General features: G+C 39.0%; 2 protein-coding genes across 3 annotated transcripts in view; one reads left to right on the top strand and one right to left on the bottom strand.

Annotated features, from left to right (window-relative positions):
- The window catches only part of sbb (scribbler), a 94,567-nt gene that overhangs the window by 34,971 nt on the left and 41,165 nt on the right, over positions 1–18,431 (top strand). The gene's annotated exons all lie outside the window — the stretch shown is intronic.
- Tango8 (Transport and Golgi organization 8) lies at positions 16,330–16,461 on the bottom strand. Its single transcript, XM_070284745.1, has one exon. It carries the CDS (start codon positions 16,459–16,461, stop codon positions 16,330–16,332), a length of 132 nt encoding a protein of 43 aa, XP_070140846.1.

Below are 18,431 nucleotides of genomic sequence, written 5' to 3'. Positions count from 1 at the left end.
TTTTATCTATCTATATATCTGCGTTCCATGGCAATGTGACGTGATGTTGTTCTCGGAAGGAAGCAGCAGCAAGCATCATCATTATCATCATCAAAATGAGGCAAGTTTCTCAAGGAAGCAACCAAACTTTTGACAAGCCAAACATTTATCAATGCCAGCACAATTTGTTTGACTCTTTCTTTTTTTTTTGCGCGGGCTGTGCCCATAGGATTTCGGGAGGGAAATAAAGGAGGGCTTAGGATCTATACATATAAGATGCGTAACGCAAAACAAAACTTCTGTTGACATTTTAAAAGCAAAGTTTTCTTCATTTATTATTTGGGGATATTGTATACCATTGTGGGTTTCTTCTTTCCTGGAATTGCCTCAACTTTTATGCCAAAGTTTCTTGGCAAATTTCACCAATTTTGTGAATTGTTTTATATATGTATGTGTTGATTTGTCAGATAGAGATACAATTTGATGGATGAACTCTATACAAGTGAAACAAGTGATATATATTATATGTATAATCCTTAATAAAATGCTTAAACTATTTAATTTAGTGGAAGTAGTTTTACAAGCCCTGCTCATAACGATTTGAATCTTTTTTCTACATATTGGAATACGCTTTTTTTTGTATTGACAATTGAAGCATATTATTGCCAATAAGAGAAAACTTTCGGAAACAGCTGAATCTGAAAGAAACGTAAAATTGAGTGGGTGGCAAAAATTGCAAGCAGTAAACTTTTTCATAAGACAAATGGCAGCAGGAATATATGTATAGCTAGGCGAGTGTACGTAGCACAGTAATACCCTGTACTTACTAAAAGATGTCTTAAACTTTTGTTTTAATTTCCAGGTTGTAGCTGCAGTTATTTAATTGCAGCGCTGGAAAGAATGGCTTGCCAGAGACTACTATATATATATAGTATAGTTTTAAGTGTTTTCCTTGCCATCCGGGGCATCCAAGTGGTCGATGCTGGGTCTTCTAAGTTTTTTGCCAACCCCTTTTTCTTTCCTCGCTTTCTCGTTATTATTTTCCTCTTTGCACGAAAAACTTTTCCCCTGAGTTCACTTAACTACTTCCTTCTGCCTGGCAACACAAACTGAAGCGCACTTCAATTCAATTTCGTATGCCAACTTGGACTATCCTCAGCTACGGGCTCTTTCCCTGGCATGTTCCCTGCATTTCCCATTTCCCACCCATTTTCCTATCTATCCCCCCCCCCCACACACCCCTTTAACTTAAGCCTTTTCGAGTGAAATCAGTGCAAAAGTACGACGAAGGAGTGGGCGGCGGCAGTGCAGTGCAGTGGAATGGTTTTCCATGGATGCAGGAAAATTTCTGTCAGTTTCTCTCTTGTGTTTTACACAGTTGCCCTTTTCTCCCATTTCCCCATTTCTCCCTTCTCCCTGATGATGGGGAATTCCTTTCCACTTGGCAATTTCCCTTCAAGTTATCCAAATGTTGGCACACAGCCCAAGCGGTGACATTGTTGACTCTGTCTGCATTTGTCGCAGTGTAGCGGGGCAACAACAAGCACCCACTCTCTACTCTGCTCCTTTCTTTTGGAGGTGGAAGAACTTTGCTTTCCACCCCGAGATGTGTTGCTGCTTAATTTGATTTTCACAAGTTGCCAACGACAATTGTTGTTGTCGCTGCTGCTGCTGCTTGATTTACATATATATTTAATCGTGGCTGCAGCTGAAACGGCAGCAAAAGTTTTGCTCGTGGGCGTCAACTGATTCGAAAGTGGCAGCAGTGGCCAAAAGTAAAAGGCAACTCTGTTTCCCAGCTTTCCACTTCTCCCCCTTGCTGCCCTCTTGCGGGAGAGCCAACTCCAACTAGACCTTCATTATGGAACCCGAAAACTTGCAAAACTTCTGACTAGGAATACTTTGTCATAGCACTCGTGTGTGTCTTAGATGAACACAGGGAAAACAACGGGAGGGAATTGGTTGGGAAATGTATTTATATACACGACAGTTTTCTATTTGAACAAGTTTTTGGGCAAAAACTAACCAAGAAGCAACAAGGTAAAGATAAACTTCAAATATTTAACTTTGCCACAACTCTTCTCTCTACAATTTATGCAAAAATAACCACAAATGTATAAGATAGTTACAAGATCAAAGCAAATAATATAGGATTAATAGGGTTCAACATGCTTCTTGAACTGAAAATTTGAATTTTAATATATATTTCTGTTGAAAATTTGATAAAAATTAATAAAATAATGTTAAAATGTCATAAATCAATTTAATTTGTTGGAATTTTTCCTAAGGGATTTAAAAGCAATTAAAAGCAATTAGCTTAAAGTCAAAAATGTTGTGTTGGAATTTTACACTAGGGCTTTTCACAGAATTTGATAGAGTAAATGTATTTATAATAAAAATTCTCTAGAGAGCAGGACTGGTTTCTCGTTAAATATGTATAGATTGTGTTAGATAAGTTTTCCGAGTTTTAAAACTATTTGTTCAATGTCAAAGGTTTGTAATTGTCATTCAACTGAAAAAAAAATAATTATAAAATAAAATTTGAATTGAATTCCTAGAAATGATCAGTACTGAGAGCAAGACATATAAATACTAAATTCTTTATAATTTCAAAGGGAATTAATCTTTTAATGGTGCGAAAGCTACAAAAGTTAGAGTAGGGAAAAGTTTATAACAATCCCGGAAACTACCTCGAAAAAAAAGGAAGAGGAACAAGTGAACTTTGCGAGTACTTTTCACCGAGTGTTTTGTATCTGCATTAACACAAGGAGCATACATACACTTATCAACTCTCTCACACTTGCATGGGCCACAAGGAGACAAAGGATCTGTATGCATTATCCAAAGGACTTTTGCATAAAAGCTCCATTTATCCGCGCGTCTCTCCCGACTGAAAATCCCTGTTGAGACAGCCAGCAGACAAACAGGCGTATGTGTGTTCGCCGCTGTTGAATTATTCAGCTTAGTTCAGTTTGCTTTTAATTAACAAAATGCTAATACCGAATTACGTAGACCTGCAGAAAAAAAACACGACGCAAACTTTTGCACAGTTGGCAATTTAATCTATTAGGAGTCAAATCTCTTTGAGATACAGAGTAAGGGAAATAAATAAACTCAACTGAACTAAACTAAAGTATCAAATTTGGGACTGGGAAAATGTCCCATTCCGTTTCTCCTTATGTTGAGTTCCATTTATTCCCTTTTTACCCCCTTTGAAAATTGCTTTCAGCTAATTTGCGCCAAACATGCAATGGATATAATATATATGTACATACAGGGGCGTATGTATGCTTGAATTTCCTCGCCTTGGGGGTTGTTTGGCTTTCGGATCTATATGAGTGATGGAAAACCACAGAAAAGGGTTAAAAGGGGGTGATGGTGAATGGGAAGTAAGTTATAACTGAAATAACAATAAAAATAACATTTGTTTCGGGCTCGAGCTGCTAAGGAAGTTGGGCACGTGCTTTGGTTTTTATCGCCAGTGGAGTGAGAGGGAGAGAGACAGGGTAAGAGAGGTTTTCCTTGTAGGGTTGCGGGTGTTCGGTTCACAAAGGGCAAAGGGGGAGGTAGGGGTCAAACACAATTGTCGGCACTCGTCACGTTTCATTTTGTGCGTTCACGCGTGCACACACTCCACGTGCTTGAAAAATATTTCATTTTATTTCGCCCCCCTCCACCCGACTCCGCCACTGGCAAAAGTTAAATCATAACTTCAAGTTGCCATTTAATAGGAGGGCATTTTTTTACGGCTAAGCAAACATATGACTTATTTACTTAACGCTGCAGGAAAGGGTATAAAAATGCTAACAAATGTAACGTTTGCATTGAACACTGCAAATATTTTGTTTTAGCTTTTTGGGTGGCTAAGCAAACATCAATATTTGTACAAAAACTAATAACTTTTATAGTTGCTATACTTTCCCAGGGAACACTTTATGCAAGTACAAAAGTTTTGTATTTATTGAAGTAAAGTTTTTTAAATGGGAATGAGTTGGGAAATTTATCATTTAAGTTTAAATTTGAGTTTTATGGCTAATTCGCAATCGTCGAAGTCGAATGGTTTAATCAACATTGATCAAAAAGCTATTTTAAGTCCTAAAGCACACAAATATATTTCTTACAAAGTAATGAAACAATAATTTTTCAAATATAAAATATATTAATTTCCCAGTTTGTGGCTAAATTTGTACTTGGGAATTCAAAGACAATCTCTGTAGCTTCCCAGCAACAAATCCTTTACATGTACATTAAACAATAAATTTGTTTTCTTTTCAAACTTAAAGCATAAATTAAATTAAGTACATTTTTGTAGGTTGATGGTCGCAACCAAGAAAAAATTTGTCATATGCCATAGCACAGCGGCAATGTCCACAAATCGAAAAGTGAGAGAGACAGGGGAGAGAGGACCGAGGAGAATGGTAGAAACAACAGCGCACACGCCCATCTAAACAAAAGCCGGCTCCCTGCCCTTTCCCCTTCTCTTCCCTTTGGCCTGTGGACAAAAACAGAAGCAACAAAAACAATAATAAAGCCAACAGCAACGCTTTGTCGTTGTTGTTGTCACTGCGACAAAATAAACGTCAGGGTGGGATTTTCCCCTAAAAGGATATAAGGGGTGCCGGCGGTGGTGCGGGTTTGGGTTTCAGTTTGAGTTCGAGTCTGAGTTTGGGGTTCGTGTCCTCACACAGGAAGCGTCACACAAGCTGGCAGGATATTTTATATTTGTGCGCCATGTGTGTGTGCGCCAGGGACAGCCATTGTAAATTCCAGCTGCCTTTTCCTCCTTTCCAAACGGATATGCCATGTACGAGCAGCGGCAGCAGGGAAAAAAACACAGGGATTTTATGTGAGTTTGTGTGTATGTGTATATACATGTCCTGGAGGCAGAGCGCACAGGATATGCCCTGCCTGTGGTTTGCCCTTTTTCCCACTCGCTGCCCCCGTCGGCACACGGTACGTATACGTAATGCCTGATAAAATGCGAAATGCGCGAATAAAACGAGGCTCCGAGTGTATATGTGTGTGTGAGTTTTGTGCGGCAAGTCAAGCGGCAAATCAGCTTTAATGGGTGGCACTTTTAGCCAACTTTAATTATGTGAGTGGTTGTGTGTGTGTGAGTGTGTGCATATTGCAAATTAACAATAAACAATTTTTAATTCAATTTCGATGGAGGTGAAGAGGCGAACCAACATTCGTTGGGTCAAACTCGTGGAAACTCGTCATTAATTTAAATGCCACGCCCCATGGTGGTCTTCTCCTCCTCGTTGCTCGTTTCATTTTTGTGGAGTCGGTTTGGGGGGTGGCATTCGGGATTGAGGGTAGTATCCCCGGCTGTCCCCTTGTGTCAGTCCTTGTTGTTCCAACTCAATTAATTTTCTCCCTTGTCGCTTTTGTTGCTTTTAGGTACTTTGCTGCCTCTATTAGACATATACGCCGCCGCGCCACGCCGCCGCCGCCGCCGATTTTTGCCTTATTTGACGCGCCGCCGCGAAATTATAAAAATAACGGCGCGCCGCGGCGCGCCGCTGGTGCGGCATCGGCGCAGCTTCAGCGCGGCCTTCAGTGTCATTGTTCTTTATAAAACTTAAAAAAAAAAAAATAACTCATTAAAATGGCCTTTTTGCCTTATTTGACGCGCCGCCGCCGCCGGTTCTTTCTGACTACTACGCCGCCGCCGCCGAGTCATTTTGACCTCTACGCCGCCGCCGATGCCTTTAACCATCGGCGTAAACCTCTAGCCTCTATATGGTCCTGCTGCTGCTGTTGTTGCTTTAATTAGTGCGCCCTTTTTGCTCATTTCGATGTTTTTTTCCATCTTCTTCTTCTGCTGCTGCTTTGCTCCTCGGCCTAATGACACAACCGAAATCATTTCCTCCACTTTCTCATTTTCCTTTTCCAGCTAAGCTAATTGACATATGATCATAATGACGCTGATAATCAGCGAGGCAATGGCGATGATGATGATGATTATAATGGCGATGAGGGTGTGAATGTTGCAACCTGTATTTACCAGTTAATGATAGACCCGTAACTTAGTCGCCCCTTGGCACAGCCATACATGAAATTAACTTGAACTTGAACTGGCTAAGTGGAAATTTATTCAAGGGTTAAAGGTAATTGATTAGAGTGTGAGGGAAAATTTCTGATAAATAAATTAGGTTAGGAGTCAAAGAAACATAAAAATTAAATAACTCCTAAAAACTCTTTAAACATTATTAAATTATGTTTAAAATTCTTTAATTGACAGCTGTACCTCGTTTTTAAGTCATTTTAAACATTTTTTACCGGTATTTCGTTGCATTTAAATCTGTTGTTGTACCAATTTAGCAATTGGCAGCTTGTTTCGTCTCACTTTTTGCAAAATCGCCTGCCAAACACGCCTCCCCAGAAACACCCATCTCTGGCATTTTTTCTTTTTTTTTTTTCTCAAAAGCTCGAGCGTACCTCGCACGCGATTTTAATGACACGGCACTTAAAATTTAATCGAGCAAACTGCATTGCAAGAGGACCGAACCGTATATAAACACATTTCGTCTCTTCCTCCCATGGCTTCCATCGCTTTTGCATTGATTATTGTTTTCGTGCATATTTCATTTGCTGGCTGATTTTTCATGTTGTATTTTTTTTCTGTTGCTGCTGCTGCTCCTGCTTTTATTTCTGCTACGTTAATTGCACACAATGCAAGCAGGCTGACCATTATGTGATGGGAGACTTTCCGCTGTTTTCATTTAGATACCCTGTACTTAAAGAGGAAAGATATATCATTTGAATTACCATTTAGTCAACTAAAATTAACAAATATTAGATTTTGAAAATGAGTGAGATAAAAAAATATGTCTACTAATGTTTCTTGAAAATTAAGAGCGTTTAATATGAGCTTAAAAATATTCTTAAAAAATTATAAGCATTATATAAAACGAAATGACTTCAAATTTTAAATTGAAATTTATGCTCAAAATCAACAAGGGCACTCAACTTGTGTTTTTCTGTCTACTCTCAAGACATAACTTTGGGCTCTTCTACTTTTATTTTATTAATCACAGAGTATGTTAAAGGCGAGTCCTCATCAATATTTATTTTCCTGTCCGCTTGCACTTAGTAGTTGCTGCTCTTGTAGCCGACATGGTGGTTACTGTGTGTGGTGAGGAGGACATTGGCCAACGGAAAAAAGGTGGAAACTTTGGCACGCAATGGGCGAAAACCACAGGAGATCGCCCCTCTGGCACGCAGGATGCCAAAGGGGCGTGGCATTCTGCCCACAAATTGAGGTGATACTCACAACCAAAGCGTCCAACACAAGTTCGGTTGGATAAATACAAAAAAAATATATATATAACATAAAAGATAAAGAAAAAATTAAACAAAATAAAAAGAAAAACGGAATTTTTCCTGCATTTGGCGCCTATTGTTTGAACAACATTTGCATTGATGATTTACAACAACAGGAATTTCATTTAACAAATTTATTGTTGTTTTTGCTGCTACTGCTGCTGCTGCTGTTGCATTTCATGCATCGTGAAGCATGAAACAGCTCGCGAACAGCAACACGAAAATTAACAGGAAAAAAATACAATACGTTCGTACGAACGTATATAGAAAAAGAAAAACAGAGGGGAAAAGCGGCGCCCAGGGCGACGGCATTCATAAATTTCAATTGTGCGCTTTTCCTTTGTGGATTGTGTTTATTGAAATGCTTGACATTAATTAACAGCAAATAAATAAAATTACGCCCCGGTCGTGAATGGACTCTTGCAATATTGTACAAGAATGTGTCGCAAAATGATTTTTACTCTATCAGGCACAAATGATAATTACTCTCCTCAACATCATCATCATCATTATCATCATGGTTAAGGGGCTTGCCAAAAAACGTTTCTCGTAAATCTTTCATTTCTCGTCGGTGGGAAATTGGCAAAGATCCCAAAAAGAGAGATGTGCTCAAAAAATTTGGTCACCCCTTTGACAAGCTTACCCCATTGAAGGACGGAAGAATTATGTATATATCTGAACATATATTAGAGCATTTAAAATTTTTTCCCATTTATAATATTCAAAACGCCAGCAGCTATTTAACTTTTGATCCGCCGGCATTTTGTCAGTAAATCTTTGGAGAATTTTCGTTATTATTTCCCCCGGATTACGTGATTATGGCAAAAAATTTGGTTTAGCCGAGTTGTTGATTTTCCACCCACGTTGTTCGCACCGCAGCAAATCGCTTTTGATCTTCCCAGCGGGAAGCTGACGATTGAAAAGCGCTTTTCCCCACAGAAGCAAATGAATTTTATTTCGGATTTTCCGCTGCTTGTTTGCTTTTTTTTATTTATTTCGGCACAGCAAATAAAAATTTCCATCTCATTCGATTATTTATTTATTGCCAAACACACAAAGCAAACGACAGGAACAGAATAAAATGTGAGGAAAAACAAAAGCAGAAGCGGAAGCTTGTGCCGTATACATATTTTCCACCCATTAGAATTTTAATGGAGCCGCCTAATGAAATGCGGAATATTCCCACAGTATATTTAATTAATTCCCCGATCGCACCTCCATCTTTTTTTTTCTCTCGAATCCCTTGGCACTTGCCATTAAGGCTAATCGAACTAATCGAAGCGAATCATTTGTCAATCAATTGCTAAAGGGGTGTTGGCTGGGCCATAAAGAGTCGGGGCAAGGGTAGCAGGCGGCACAGGTGTGGTGGGTCTCCAACCTGATAATGATAGGTCTGGCTTATTGAGTTTCAATTACTGCCGCTTCCACGCCAGCTTTCGAACCTGCCCTAACAAGCACCCCTGTATACGGTGTGGAAAAGCAGTTGGCGATGGAAACGTGACTCACGAGTAGGATCTTTAATGTTTAGAATATTATAAAAAGGGTATACTAAATATACTTAAATTAGGAAGGAATACTTATGTTGAGAACTAAATCAAATATTAAAAATACAAAAATATATTTAAAACCAATAAATATTATGCGAAAAAAAACAAATTGGAATCACTTCCGAGAGATCCACTTATAAAGACTCAAATCCATCCAGACTTTAGGCTTAATCTGTTATTGATTAGTTTTCAGTGTAAACCTTCATAATTTCAATTTTCCAAAAACTATTTAAAGTACATTTATAATCCCACGTTTTATCAAAGATTTATATCGTATTTTTTTACACGATTGGGTAACCAAATGCCGAACGGATCTCACTGAAGATAATTTGCAAGTGTCAAACCGAAATGCGCAAAGTAAGCCAGTCACGTTTTGTGTGTGGCAATCACGCACGCACACACCGCTGGGCCCAGGTAGTGGATTCCTTTTACATATCTGATAGCCGGCGACTGGACACAGACACACACCGACACACAACACACAACAATCCCCATAGCCACATCCCACCAAGCGAGGAGCTTGGGCCGGTGCGGTGGCTGCTGCTGCTGCTGCTTGCCCATTCATTGCCATGTTTGCCCACGTCGTCGCCAGTCGTAAAATGCAAATTGCATGCAATCAACGCGTTTTTCGTTTAATTATTATGAGAAATTTTTTTTTTTTGCCCTGGCACGGAACGTGCCAAGTGCCATTCGCATACATGCAACAACAACAACAACAACAACAACGAGGCAGCGGCAAAAACAACTTGATCCGCCCGGCGGATTTCAGATACAGTACTACGGGTATTATCGGCCTTTGTCTGGGCCGCCCGGGGGCTGCCATTTTCAATTAAATTACCAGGCATTGGGCGCAAATTGTGCTGCTCTCACTCACTCTCTCTCAATGTCTGTGTCTCTGCCACTGACTAATCATTGTTTATCTATATGGGTACACTGGAAACTAAGCAGGGTATTGATTCTCATTTTTAAACAAATTCTACAGAAGAAACAGATACTATTTTAATACTATTAATTAAAATATTAGAAAAGTCTCTCTTATATGTTTTAAGTCTTTGTTGTCCAATTTAGTCCTTAAAATTCCCAAGTTCCAATTCAGCAATAAACAGCTTCAGCTTGATCATGATTAATAATGATGTATTTTTTCCTCGAAAGACTTTATATATACTATATATATTCTTTCCTCCCTTTTATTTCTCAGTGCACATATTTGTGCGAAATAAAAATCCACTCTAATTAATTTACATTATTTATTGGCTTTGAAATACAACACTTTACTACACACACTGGCTAAAGGGAATTGAGTTATGCGGCAATTTGTTGGGTAAATTCGCAAAATCGGGCCAATTGCGGGCTGCTAATTAATTTAATGCTCCCCGTGGTGTGTGGGCCACGTGATCTACATACAAGGCGAACAAAATTGTAAATTGCGCGAACATTAACTTAAATTAAGACTTCATTCAAAAATTGACACAATCGTTTTATTTTATTTTTATTTTCTCGCCTGCTTGCTTTTGCTGACTTTGCTTTAATTTAGCGTACTTTTTTGGTCAAGAGACATTGAACCCAAAAGTATGCGAAGGTATATATTTTATTTTGTTTGCTTCTGTTCAAGTTAAAGGCGTGGGCGTGGGTCGAGAATGAAATGCAAAAGTTGGCTAAATAAATGAGTGGAAAAATATGTTAATTGGAACATTGACAGCTAAGTGATTTTTACTTTTCGTTCATTCGCAAGGTGCTCTAATTTCAGTCTACGCAGCAGAAAAATAAATTCCAAGTAAAGCACCAGCAACAAAATCATTATTTTATTTTCGTAAAGCGTTAACAAATATTTGAAAAGGAAATACATTTATTGAACCAGAGACCGATCAATGGACATAAATAAAAGCAGTTTGAAAAACTATTTCAGCCAAATCCGGGCATAACACCCAGGCAACTCTCCCGTAGTAGAGCAGGAAAATCGCCAAGTATTCACCATAAAGAGACATCCTCAACTTGGTTTCGGAATTCTCATACTTCGGTACGTGACTGGGAGTTGTAAGTAATGCTGCGAAGTAGGAAGGAGTGGTGGAACAGCACGCACACACTCCGGTGGAGAATAATATTTGAATTGCAAAATGGAGTGGACAAAACACAAATATAATTTGTGCAGTATATGCAAAATTGATTAGATTGGGTGCGGTTTTGCTTGGAACAATGTTCGCTTTATGGAAAATTGAAATTAGTCGACTTCATCCCCCCACAAAAACAGACACACACACACACTACCGTGTATCCTTGTATCCTTGTATCCTGACACATTAAATGGCATGCAAAATTGAATTATCGAGTGGGTGAATTTTGAGCAGGGGGCCGACACGGATGCATACCAATCGAGATAAGCGAGGTCAGACACAATGGACGCTAGGTGTTTGTAAACTCCGATTTTGGCCAGTTGAAACAATTCCATGTCGATTGCAGGGCGTAATTAAATCGAGGAAGATCCCACAGGGAATAAATGTATGTAGAGAGAGAGAGCGAGAGAATCGTAATAGAATTGCCCTGGGCATGTGCTTGTTGTATCTCTGTATCCGTGAGGATTTACGAGCCAAGCCAAACCAAGCCAAGCCAACCATTCACAGCAGCAACCGACAATGGAAATTGCAATCCGGCTGCCAGTGTCCTGTCCTGTCGCTCCTGACGACAGTCCTGTGGCAAACTGCTTATGTATGCACATATGCAAGTCAAATAAACGTAATAATAAAATTGTTGCATACCACTCGCCCTGAATGCGGCAAGTTCGAAAAATATGATATGCAAATGAGAAAGGGGCAGGGAGTGAGAATACCAACGATAAGGGTGTGTGCCATCTATACAAATGCATATACATATATCTGATATACGCATGAGGGTTTAACCACACAATAGCAGACGGTAAATTACAAGGGAACATAAATGTCATATCCCTTTCAACTTTGAGGCATTAATAAGTCTTGTTACATCAGAAATCTATAAAGCTTTTAAAGAAAAATACATACATATACATTGCTAAATTGAATTTGTTAGTCATATAAGTTGGAGTTTAGAAGTATGCCTCTTTTCAAACTTACGCCCAAGTAATTCAATGTAACCCCATTTAAATGTTATATTACGGGTAACCCAACCAATCTATGGTTAACCCTAAGACAACAATTTATCCGACAGATTGCAGGTTTGATTTTTTCACTGATTGGCTTTACAGTCCCCTCTATGGCATTATTTCAGCCATAACTTTTTGTATGCATCTTCACTAACCGTGATTGAGGGGGGGAAAACACTTCAATTAGGGTTCTTTATTTGTGGGCGTTCACTGTACGTACCTGAGTTCTGTTAATCACTACCCGGGACTGGGAGTGCGGAGGGGCAAACAAAGCGCTAAAATAACAATTTAACAACTTGTTCAAGACGAGCGAGCAACTCTGCCTCCACCTGTCAACCCTCTTACCTTTTTCAAGCCATTCCCTTCTCTCCCTCCTCTCTGGTACCATCCCCTCACCCTCTGGTAACCGCTCAGGCTCGTTATTGTCATTACCATTATATGAATGTATGCATGAACAATGCCCTGGTAATTATTGTTTTGGGGACAGACGGAGGCGATTGCGTGACTGGAGCACATTTGTTTTGTTTACGGAAAGTAATTGCAAAAGTTGTTTCAATTTTGCCCAACAGCGATAGCGGCAGGCCATCATCAGCCGGCGAGGGCTAACAATCGCTACCCGAAAGAGTCCGGGAGCCCAGAGTGCTCCGAAACTCGGGGAACGGGAGCAGGCAAACAATGCATAATTGGCATCAGCTTAATGCTTTAAGTTGGCAAGTGCCGGTGGCGAAAAAAAAAAAACAAAATGCTAAATGCAGAATGCGACCAGAGCAAACCCATAGCCACCCAGCAGAAAACAGCATCAAAAACGCATTTACCCTATCCGACGCCGCCTCCGCCCTTGCGCTGGGCGAAAAGTTTTTAGTTCAACAAAAACTACACAAAATAAATGCATATATATACATATATAGATATATGTATGGTTTGTGTGTATAAAAAATTGTAAAATAGTGATGGGGGCGTGCGGGAGTGGCCAACGGGTCTTTTTTTTGTGCCATTTTCTTCGTTGCTTTGTTGAAATTACAATTTTCTTTTGCTGTGCTCTCTTTTTCGGCATTTTTTTTTTTCGCCGTGCTGCACATCCGGCGCAAAAAGTGCATGAAAAGCGCAGAAATGGCACAACTACTATATATCTTCTTACTCTTTTTTTTATTACTTTTTTTTCACTTTGTGTTGAGGAAAAAGCAGAAGAGGAGCGCAGAACAAGTCGGACAGTCGGACGGGCAGTCAGTCATTTGAACATTTCAGCCATTCAGTCAGCTGCTAGTCAGCAGCGAGTCATTCGCATGTTATCCACAACTGGGTTAGGGTGATCCAGGGGTTAAAACTAGGAAATATTTAAAGATATAAAGATATTCTAGAATATGATACTTACTTTACTTTTCCTTAAAGTTTAAACTCTTAGTTAAGGATATTTGGCAAGCCTTTACAAAGTCTCTTTTCCTATAAACTTGACGAATTTTGCAAAAAATGAACGGTCACATTGCATTCATCCTTTAAAATAGTGTAACCAACAGAAAAAATATGCAGTGAAGTCATTGTCGACATTAAAACAAATAATCCCAAATAAGAATTTGTAATTCAATTTTTAATTGAAATAAAGAAAACTAAATTCTTCAGACCCACTTCATATATAGAATTTAATCTGTAAAATAAAAGAAACAAAAAAAAAAAAATATATTATAAAAGCTGACTCACCCTGCTAGCAACCATTTCAGTTTATTCCCAGTCGCCTCTCTTGTCTTCTGAATTTCCCTGGTATAAACTGCACACGAACGAAAAACGGGAAATATGTTTTTTTGCCAGCATTTTGGCCAAAAATGTTTGTGAATTATTTAAGGAGAAACCAAAGCATCCCAAACTAAACAAAGTGAGTGGATGGATGAGGAGGAGGAGAGAGCCGGAAGATGAAGCTGGGGCACTTAAAATTCAACTTGGTAAATGAATTTAAGGCAGAATTTTTGCGAGTCGGCAGATATTTTCCGCTTTCCCACAATTCATTTTCATCAGAACCCATAAACGTGGTCTAGTTCCTCTTGTTTCTCCCTAGTTGGGAATTTGTGTTTATTGTGTGTGTACATCATTTTGTTGGTTTTCAATTGCAAATTAAATGCAAACAATTTATATTGAAAAGGGATTGTATATTTGTGTTATTATAATAATTGTATTTCTTGAATTTCAATTGAAATTAATTAAATAATATTATTTCTCTCATTGCAGGTTGGTATTCCGACACGTTAACTATTGTTTTTTATTGAGTAAGTAATAAAAGGGAATGATTTGTATTCTATATATGTAATAAAAAGCCTAGTTGAACATAATAAAATAGTTTATTTGTGTAAAGCAGCCACAAAGTTTAATTATAAATGAGATTAAAGTCTTTTTTGAATAATTTAATATTAAATTACATTTATTTTTCTGTTAGTTATTTATTTTTACCTCATTAACGATTGTTTTAAACCCCATGAATACCTTGTTGAAATGATACTTTCTCCCCGAAAAAGAATGGGCTTCAGAGTGAGTCATTGAGATAAATAGCTAAAGCATTTGGCAAATTGAAATCAAATCGATAACGAATCAAATTGAAGTCTCTCTGGGGAAACCAAATGCGAAAACACGAATCAAACTTTGACTGTGCGTTTGGGTTTGGGTTTGAGTTTGGTGAAAAAAAGAAAGATAGATAGAAAATCCGAAAGTGCGCCAAATGCAACTAAGCGATACATAATACCGAAAAGAAAAAGAAATCCCCACCAAACTCCGCCGATGCCTGCCAGATAAAAGATGATTGAATGCAACTGGCTGGCGCTGACTCCGACTCCGACTTCCCCCCCAAAATCCCCTAAAACCCGCTACCTTCTTGTCTGATTAACATAAATCGTGCTGGCTGCTGCTGCTGCCTGGCTATATCTTATTTCGATTTTTTTTTGCCTTTGGTTTGTTTTGTTTTTTGCTCAAATGAACTACGGGCTTATGCAAAGCTCAGATGGCGAGCCAACAGCAGCAGCAGCAGCAGGAATTGAATGGAAGCGAGCTGAAAAAATAAAAAATAAATAAAAACGAAAGGCAGCAGTGAAATAAAATTCAAATGGGGAAGGAGGAAGGCAGGAGCAGCAGCAGCAGGAGCAACACATCAGTGCCTGCCTGCTGACTTTTATTGCAATCGCAGGTCTCGAATTCAACGGAGCTCTGACTCTGGAACCAAGGGGCCCCCAAACTTAACCCATTTTCAGCCAAGCTGGGTAAAATGTGGCAGTTTGGGGGAAAAAATTACACATTTAATCCGCCAACTGGCGTTAAATATCCTTGCTGACTCAAGTTTCATTACCTTTAAAGCTTAAAGCCGGATATTCAAACAATTTATGGCATTAAATTGCTTTAAAGTTTGAAAAAAAGAGGAAAAACTATTCATTTTATAAAAGAACACGAATTTTTCTTTTAATAAATATATTTAAAAAGTAGATATATTTAGTTAGTTGGAGTAACTTGTCTTAAAATGTCAATTATATCTCTTAGGTTGATATTCCCTTTATTTCAACATAATTAAAGTTAAATTTTTCATTTTACAATATTAAATATCTAAAAAATCATTTTAAAATACTAAGACTTTTCTGAAAACAAAATAGTAAACTAAAACTACTTGTAATGACTTTCCTCTAACGTTGTAAGCCACAGATCAGACATTATGTAAACATGACATGTTTCCGCCCAAAACTATAAGTAAAAACCAATTTGGCCGGCAACAATCTAGACTTTCTTTGTTCCGAAAATCGAATATTTTTAAAGGCAATCAAAAATCGATACCAGAGACGACGGGTTAAACTTGGAAGCCCTGGCTTTTCAGCTGCTGGCTGATGAGCATGAGAATGATGTTGCTGTCGAGGCTCCTCTGGCTTTCTTCCTTTCGGTTCTTGCTTTTTTATTTTATTTTTATTTGTATCTTTTTTGTTCGCTTTTGTTTCCCTCACTTCGCTTCGGTTTGAACTTCATTGTTGGCTCGCTTAAAATTCCAAACAGCAAATTGCAACTGCCAACAATTTCGAGGCTATCAGTGGCATAGCATCAGGCAGCCACGTCGCTGGTGGCTCTGGCTCTGGCTCCTGCTGCTGCTGTTGCTCCTGCTCCTCGTGCTGCTGCTGGTGATGCTGCTGCTTCCACTGGCAGTAATTTTATGCAAGATGCTATCTCAACACACCTCAACACGCCTGCCTCTGCAGAGGGGCAGAGAAATGCATGTAAGCCATTTCACTGGGTTCTGCTTCTGGCCAATGCTGCCACTGCTGTTGCTGATGCTGCTGCTGTTGCAAGTATGACAAACAGCCTGCTGCCGTCTTTTGAATGGAATTCAATTCCCAGGCAGCAACCCTAGACGTCTCTCACATCTCGTGCCTTTTGTCTGCCTTTTATCTGCTGATGTTGCTGCTGCTGCTCCCCGGCACAGCAGCAATACTTGTTTAGCTTGTTTGCCGCTGCTGCTGCCGCTGCAGTTATTGCCATTGTATCTTGATGCCTTTCAAGTGCCAATTGTGCGACCGCCCCGAACCTATTTTTATTTTTTTGTATTTTTTGCAAGACAAACTCATTGCTTATTTAATTTAAGGTGGGAACTTTAGCGTGTTTCCCCCTACCTTTGCGTTTTGTCACGAGCGAATTTATTCAAATTGAGTTGATAATAGTTGCCACTGCCGTTTGAGTGTTAATTGTTGTCGTCGTCGTCGTCGGCACCCTCAGAGGAGATTGCTGCTGTGTATTTAATAAATATTTGCTCAGCAACAAAAGCAACTGTCAAAGTTAATCAACAATGAGAACGGCATTGCTGCTCTTTTCTGCCTTTTTTTTTTGCTCTTTTATTGCCAACTAAGACTTGTCCGGCGTAATTCACGATTTCCGGCTGTAATTGAAAAGATACGGCAGACAAGTTGCAGCAGCAACATTTAGCCAGCGACAGAAACAGAGTCGCCGCGGCGCAGTGCATTAATTATTCATGAGTTGTCGCGCACAGCCAACCAAACAGGCGACATTGCTACAGCAACAGCTACAGCAGCAGCAACATCAGCATTAGCTGCAACAGCAACAGCTACGTCAGCTCAGCTCAGCGACAGCGGCAACATAATTATTCATGCGCGCTTATCGCCAGTAAGGTAGGCAACACCATTTTAACCACAAGCGGATTATAATTATCAACAGTTGCCATCAGAACTGACAGACAGTCGGACGGACAGTTGCTACTACTTGGAGGCGCAGCAGCAACATGTTGCTGGCAGTAGTGCATAATGCATTGCCGATGATCGTGGTGATGATGATGATGCAGCCAAAAGGCGCAACAACGAATATAATTACACGGTTAAAGCAGCAGCAAACACAGCAGCAACAACGGGACAGAAAGACAGACAGCTGCTTTAATTGATGTTGATTGCTATCAACAACAACACACACTCTGCCTCCGAGTTCTTTGCGTTTCGTTTCGGGGTCTATCTCGAGTTGGAATTCTTTTCATTGCCCTCTTTTGTCAGAGGTGGAAACCTTTCAGAAACAACAACAAAAAATAAATAAAATAACGAGGAAAAAAATGAGGAACAATGGAAAACCAAAGTTTGATTGCATGTCAGCGTGGCATTAGGAGCAATCTTGGCCCCAACAACAGAATTAGCATTACTAAAGTGTGCTCGGATAATGACTAAATCGGAACGGAACAGTGATAAATACTACGCCCATGCTATAAAATTTAAGCACCTGATCATGCAAGGACTGAAAATAAACGGAAAGTGAGTTAAAGTAACAAATGGGAAGGGAAATTTTCTTAGCAATTAGAGTTCTAACTCTACGAACTCTATGATTCCCAACAAGTTTTAGCCAAGCAAAAGCATGCTAGATGCTTTGATTGATTAAAATTGTTAAAATCCGCCTTATTATAATTAAATCTATAAGTACCAATGGGGTTTCATTAAATTTAATTACTAATATCTTTTATATCTATATCTTTAATAATAAATCTTAATGCCTCACAAAGCAACGTAAAACTTTATGAAAAGCATTAATGTTCATACATATCCACATTCAACAATTAAAAGCACTAAATACGTTCAAGTAAGAAAAAAAAACATTAAATTGAAATTACTCGACAAGCTGTTTAATTTACTTCTTTTTCTGGCCTTAACATTTACGCTTACTTTTGGACTCCCAAAAAATATTATGGGTCATAAATCCGATTTATAATTTAGCCTAGTGGCCACGCTGATGCTGATGCTGCTGCCGCTAATGTTCGTACATATATTTTATGCTTTAATATACACATTTATTTTCCGGACCATTTGGGTTTATTGCCCTTTTCGGTAGTTAAGCGATTCGGCGGTAATTGAAACTTGGGGCGATTGTCAAGGCAACTTGTAAACGGCGCTTTTGCGACAATTTTATTTTATTTGTCCCTTTACTGTTCTCTGTTGCTCCCTGTTTTTTTCGCCGGCTCA

This window comes from Drosophila kikkawai, chromosome 2R, assembly GCF_030179895.1.
Source record: "Drosophila kikkawai strain 14028-0561.14 chromosome 2R, DkikHiC1v2, whole genome shotgun sequence".
NCBI classification, from domain to species: Eukaryota; Metazoa; Arthropoda; class Insecta; order Diptera; family Drosophilidae; genus Drosophila; species Drosophila kikkawai.
The sequence above is the reverse complement of the archived record's forward strand: the minus strand, read 5'-3'. Positions and strand labels throughout refer to the sequence as shown.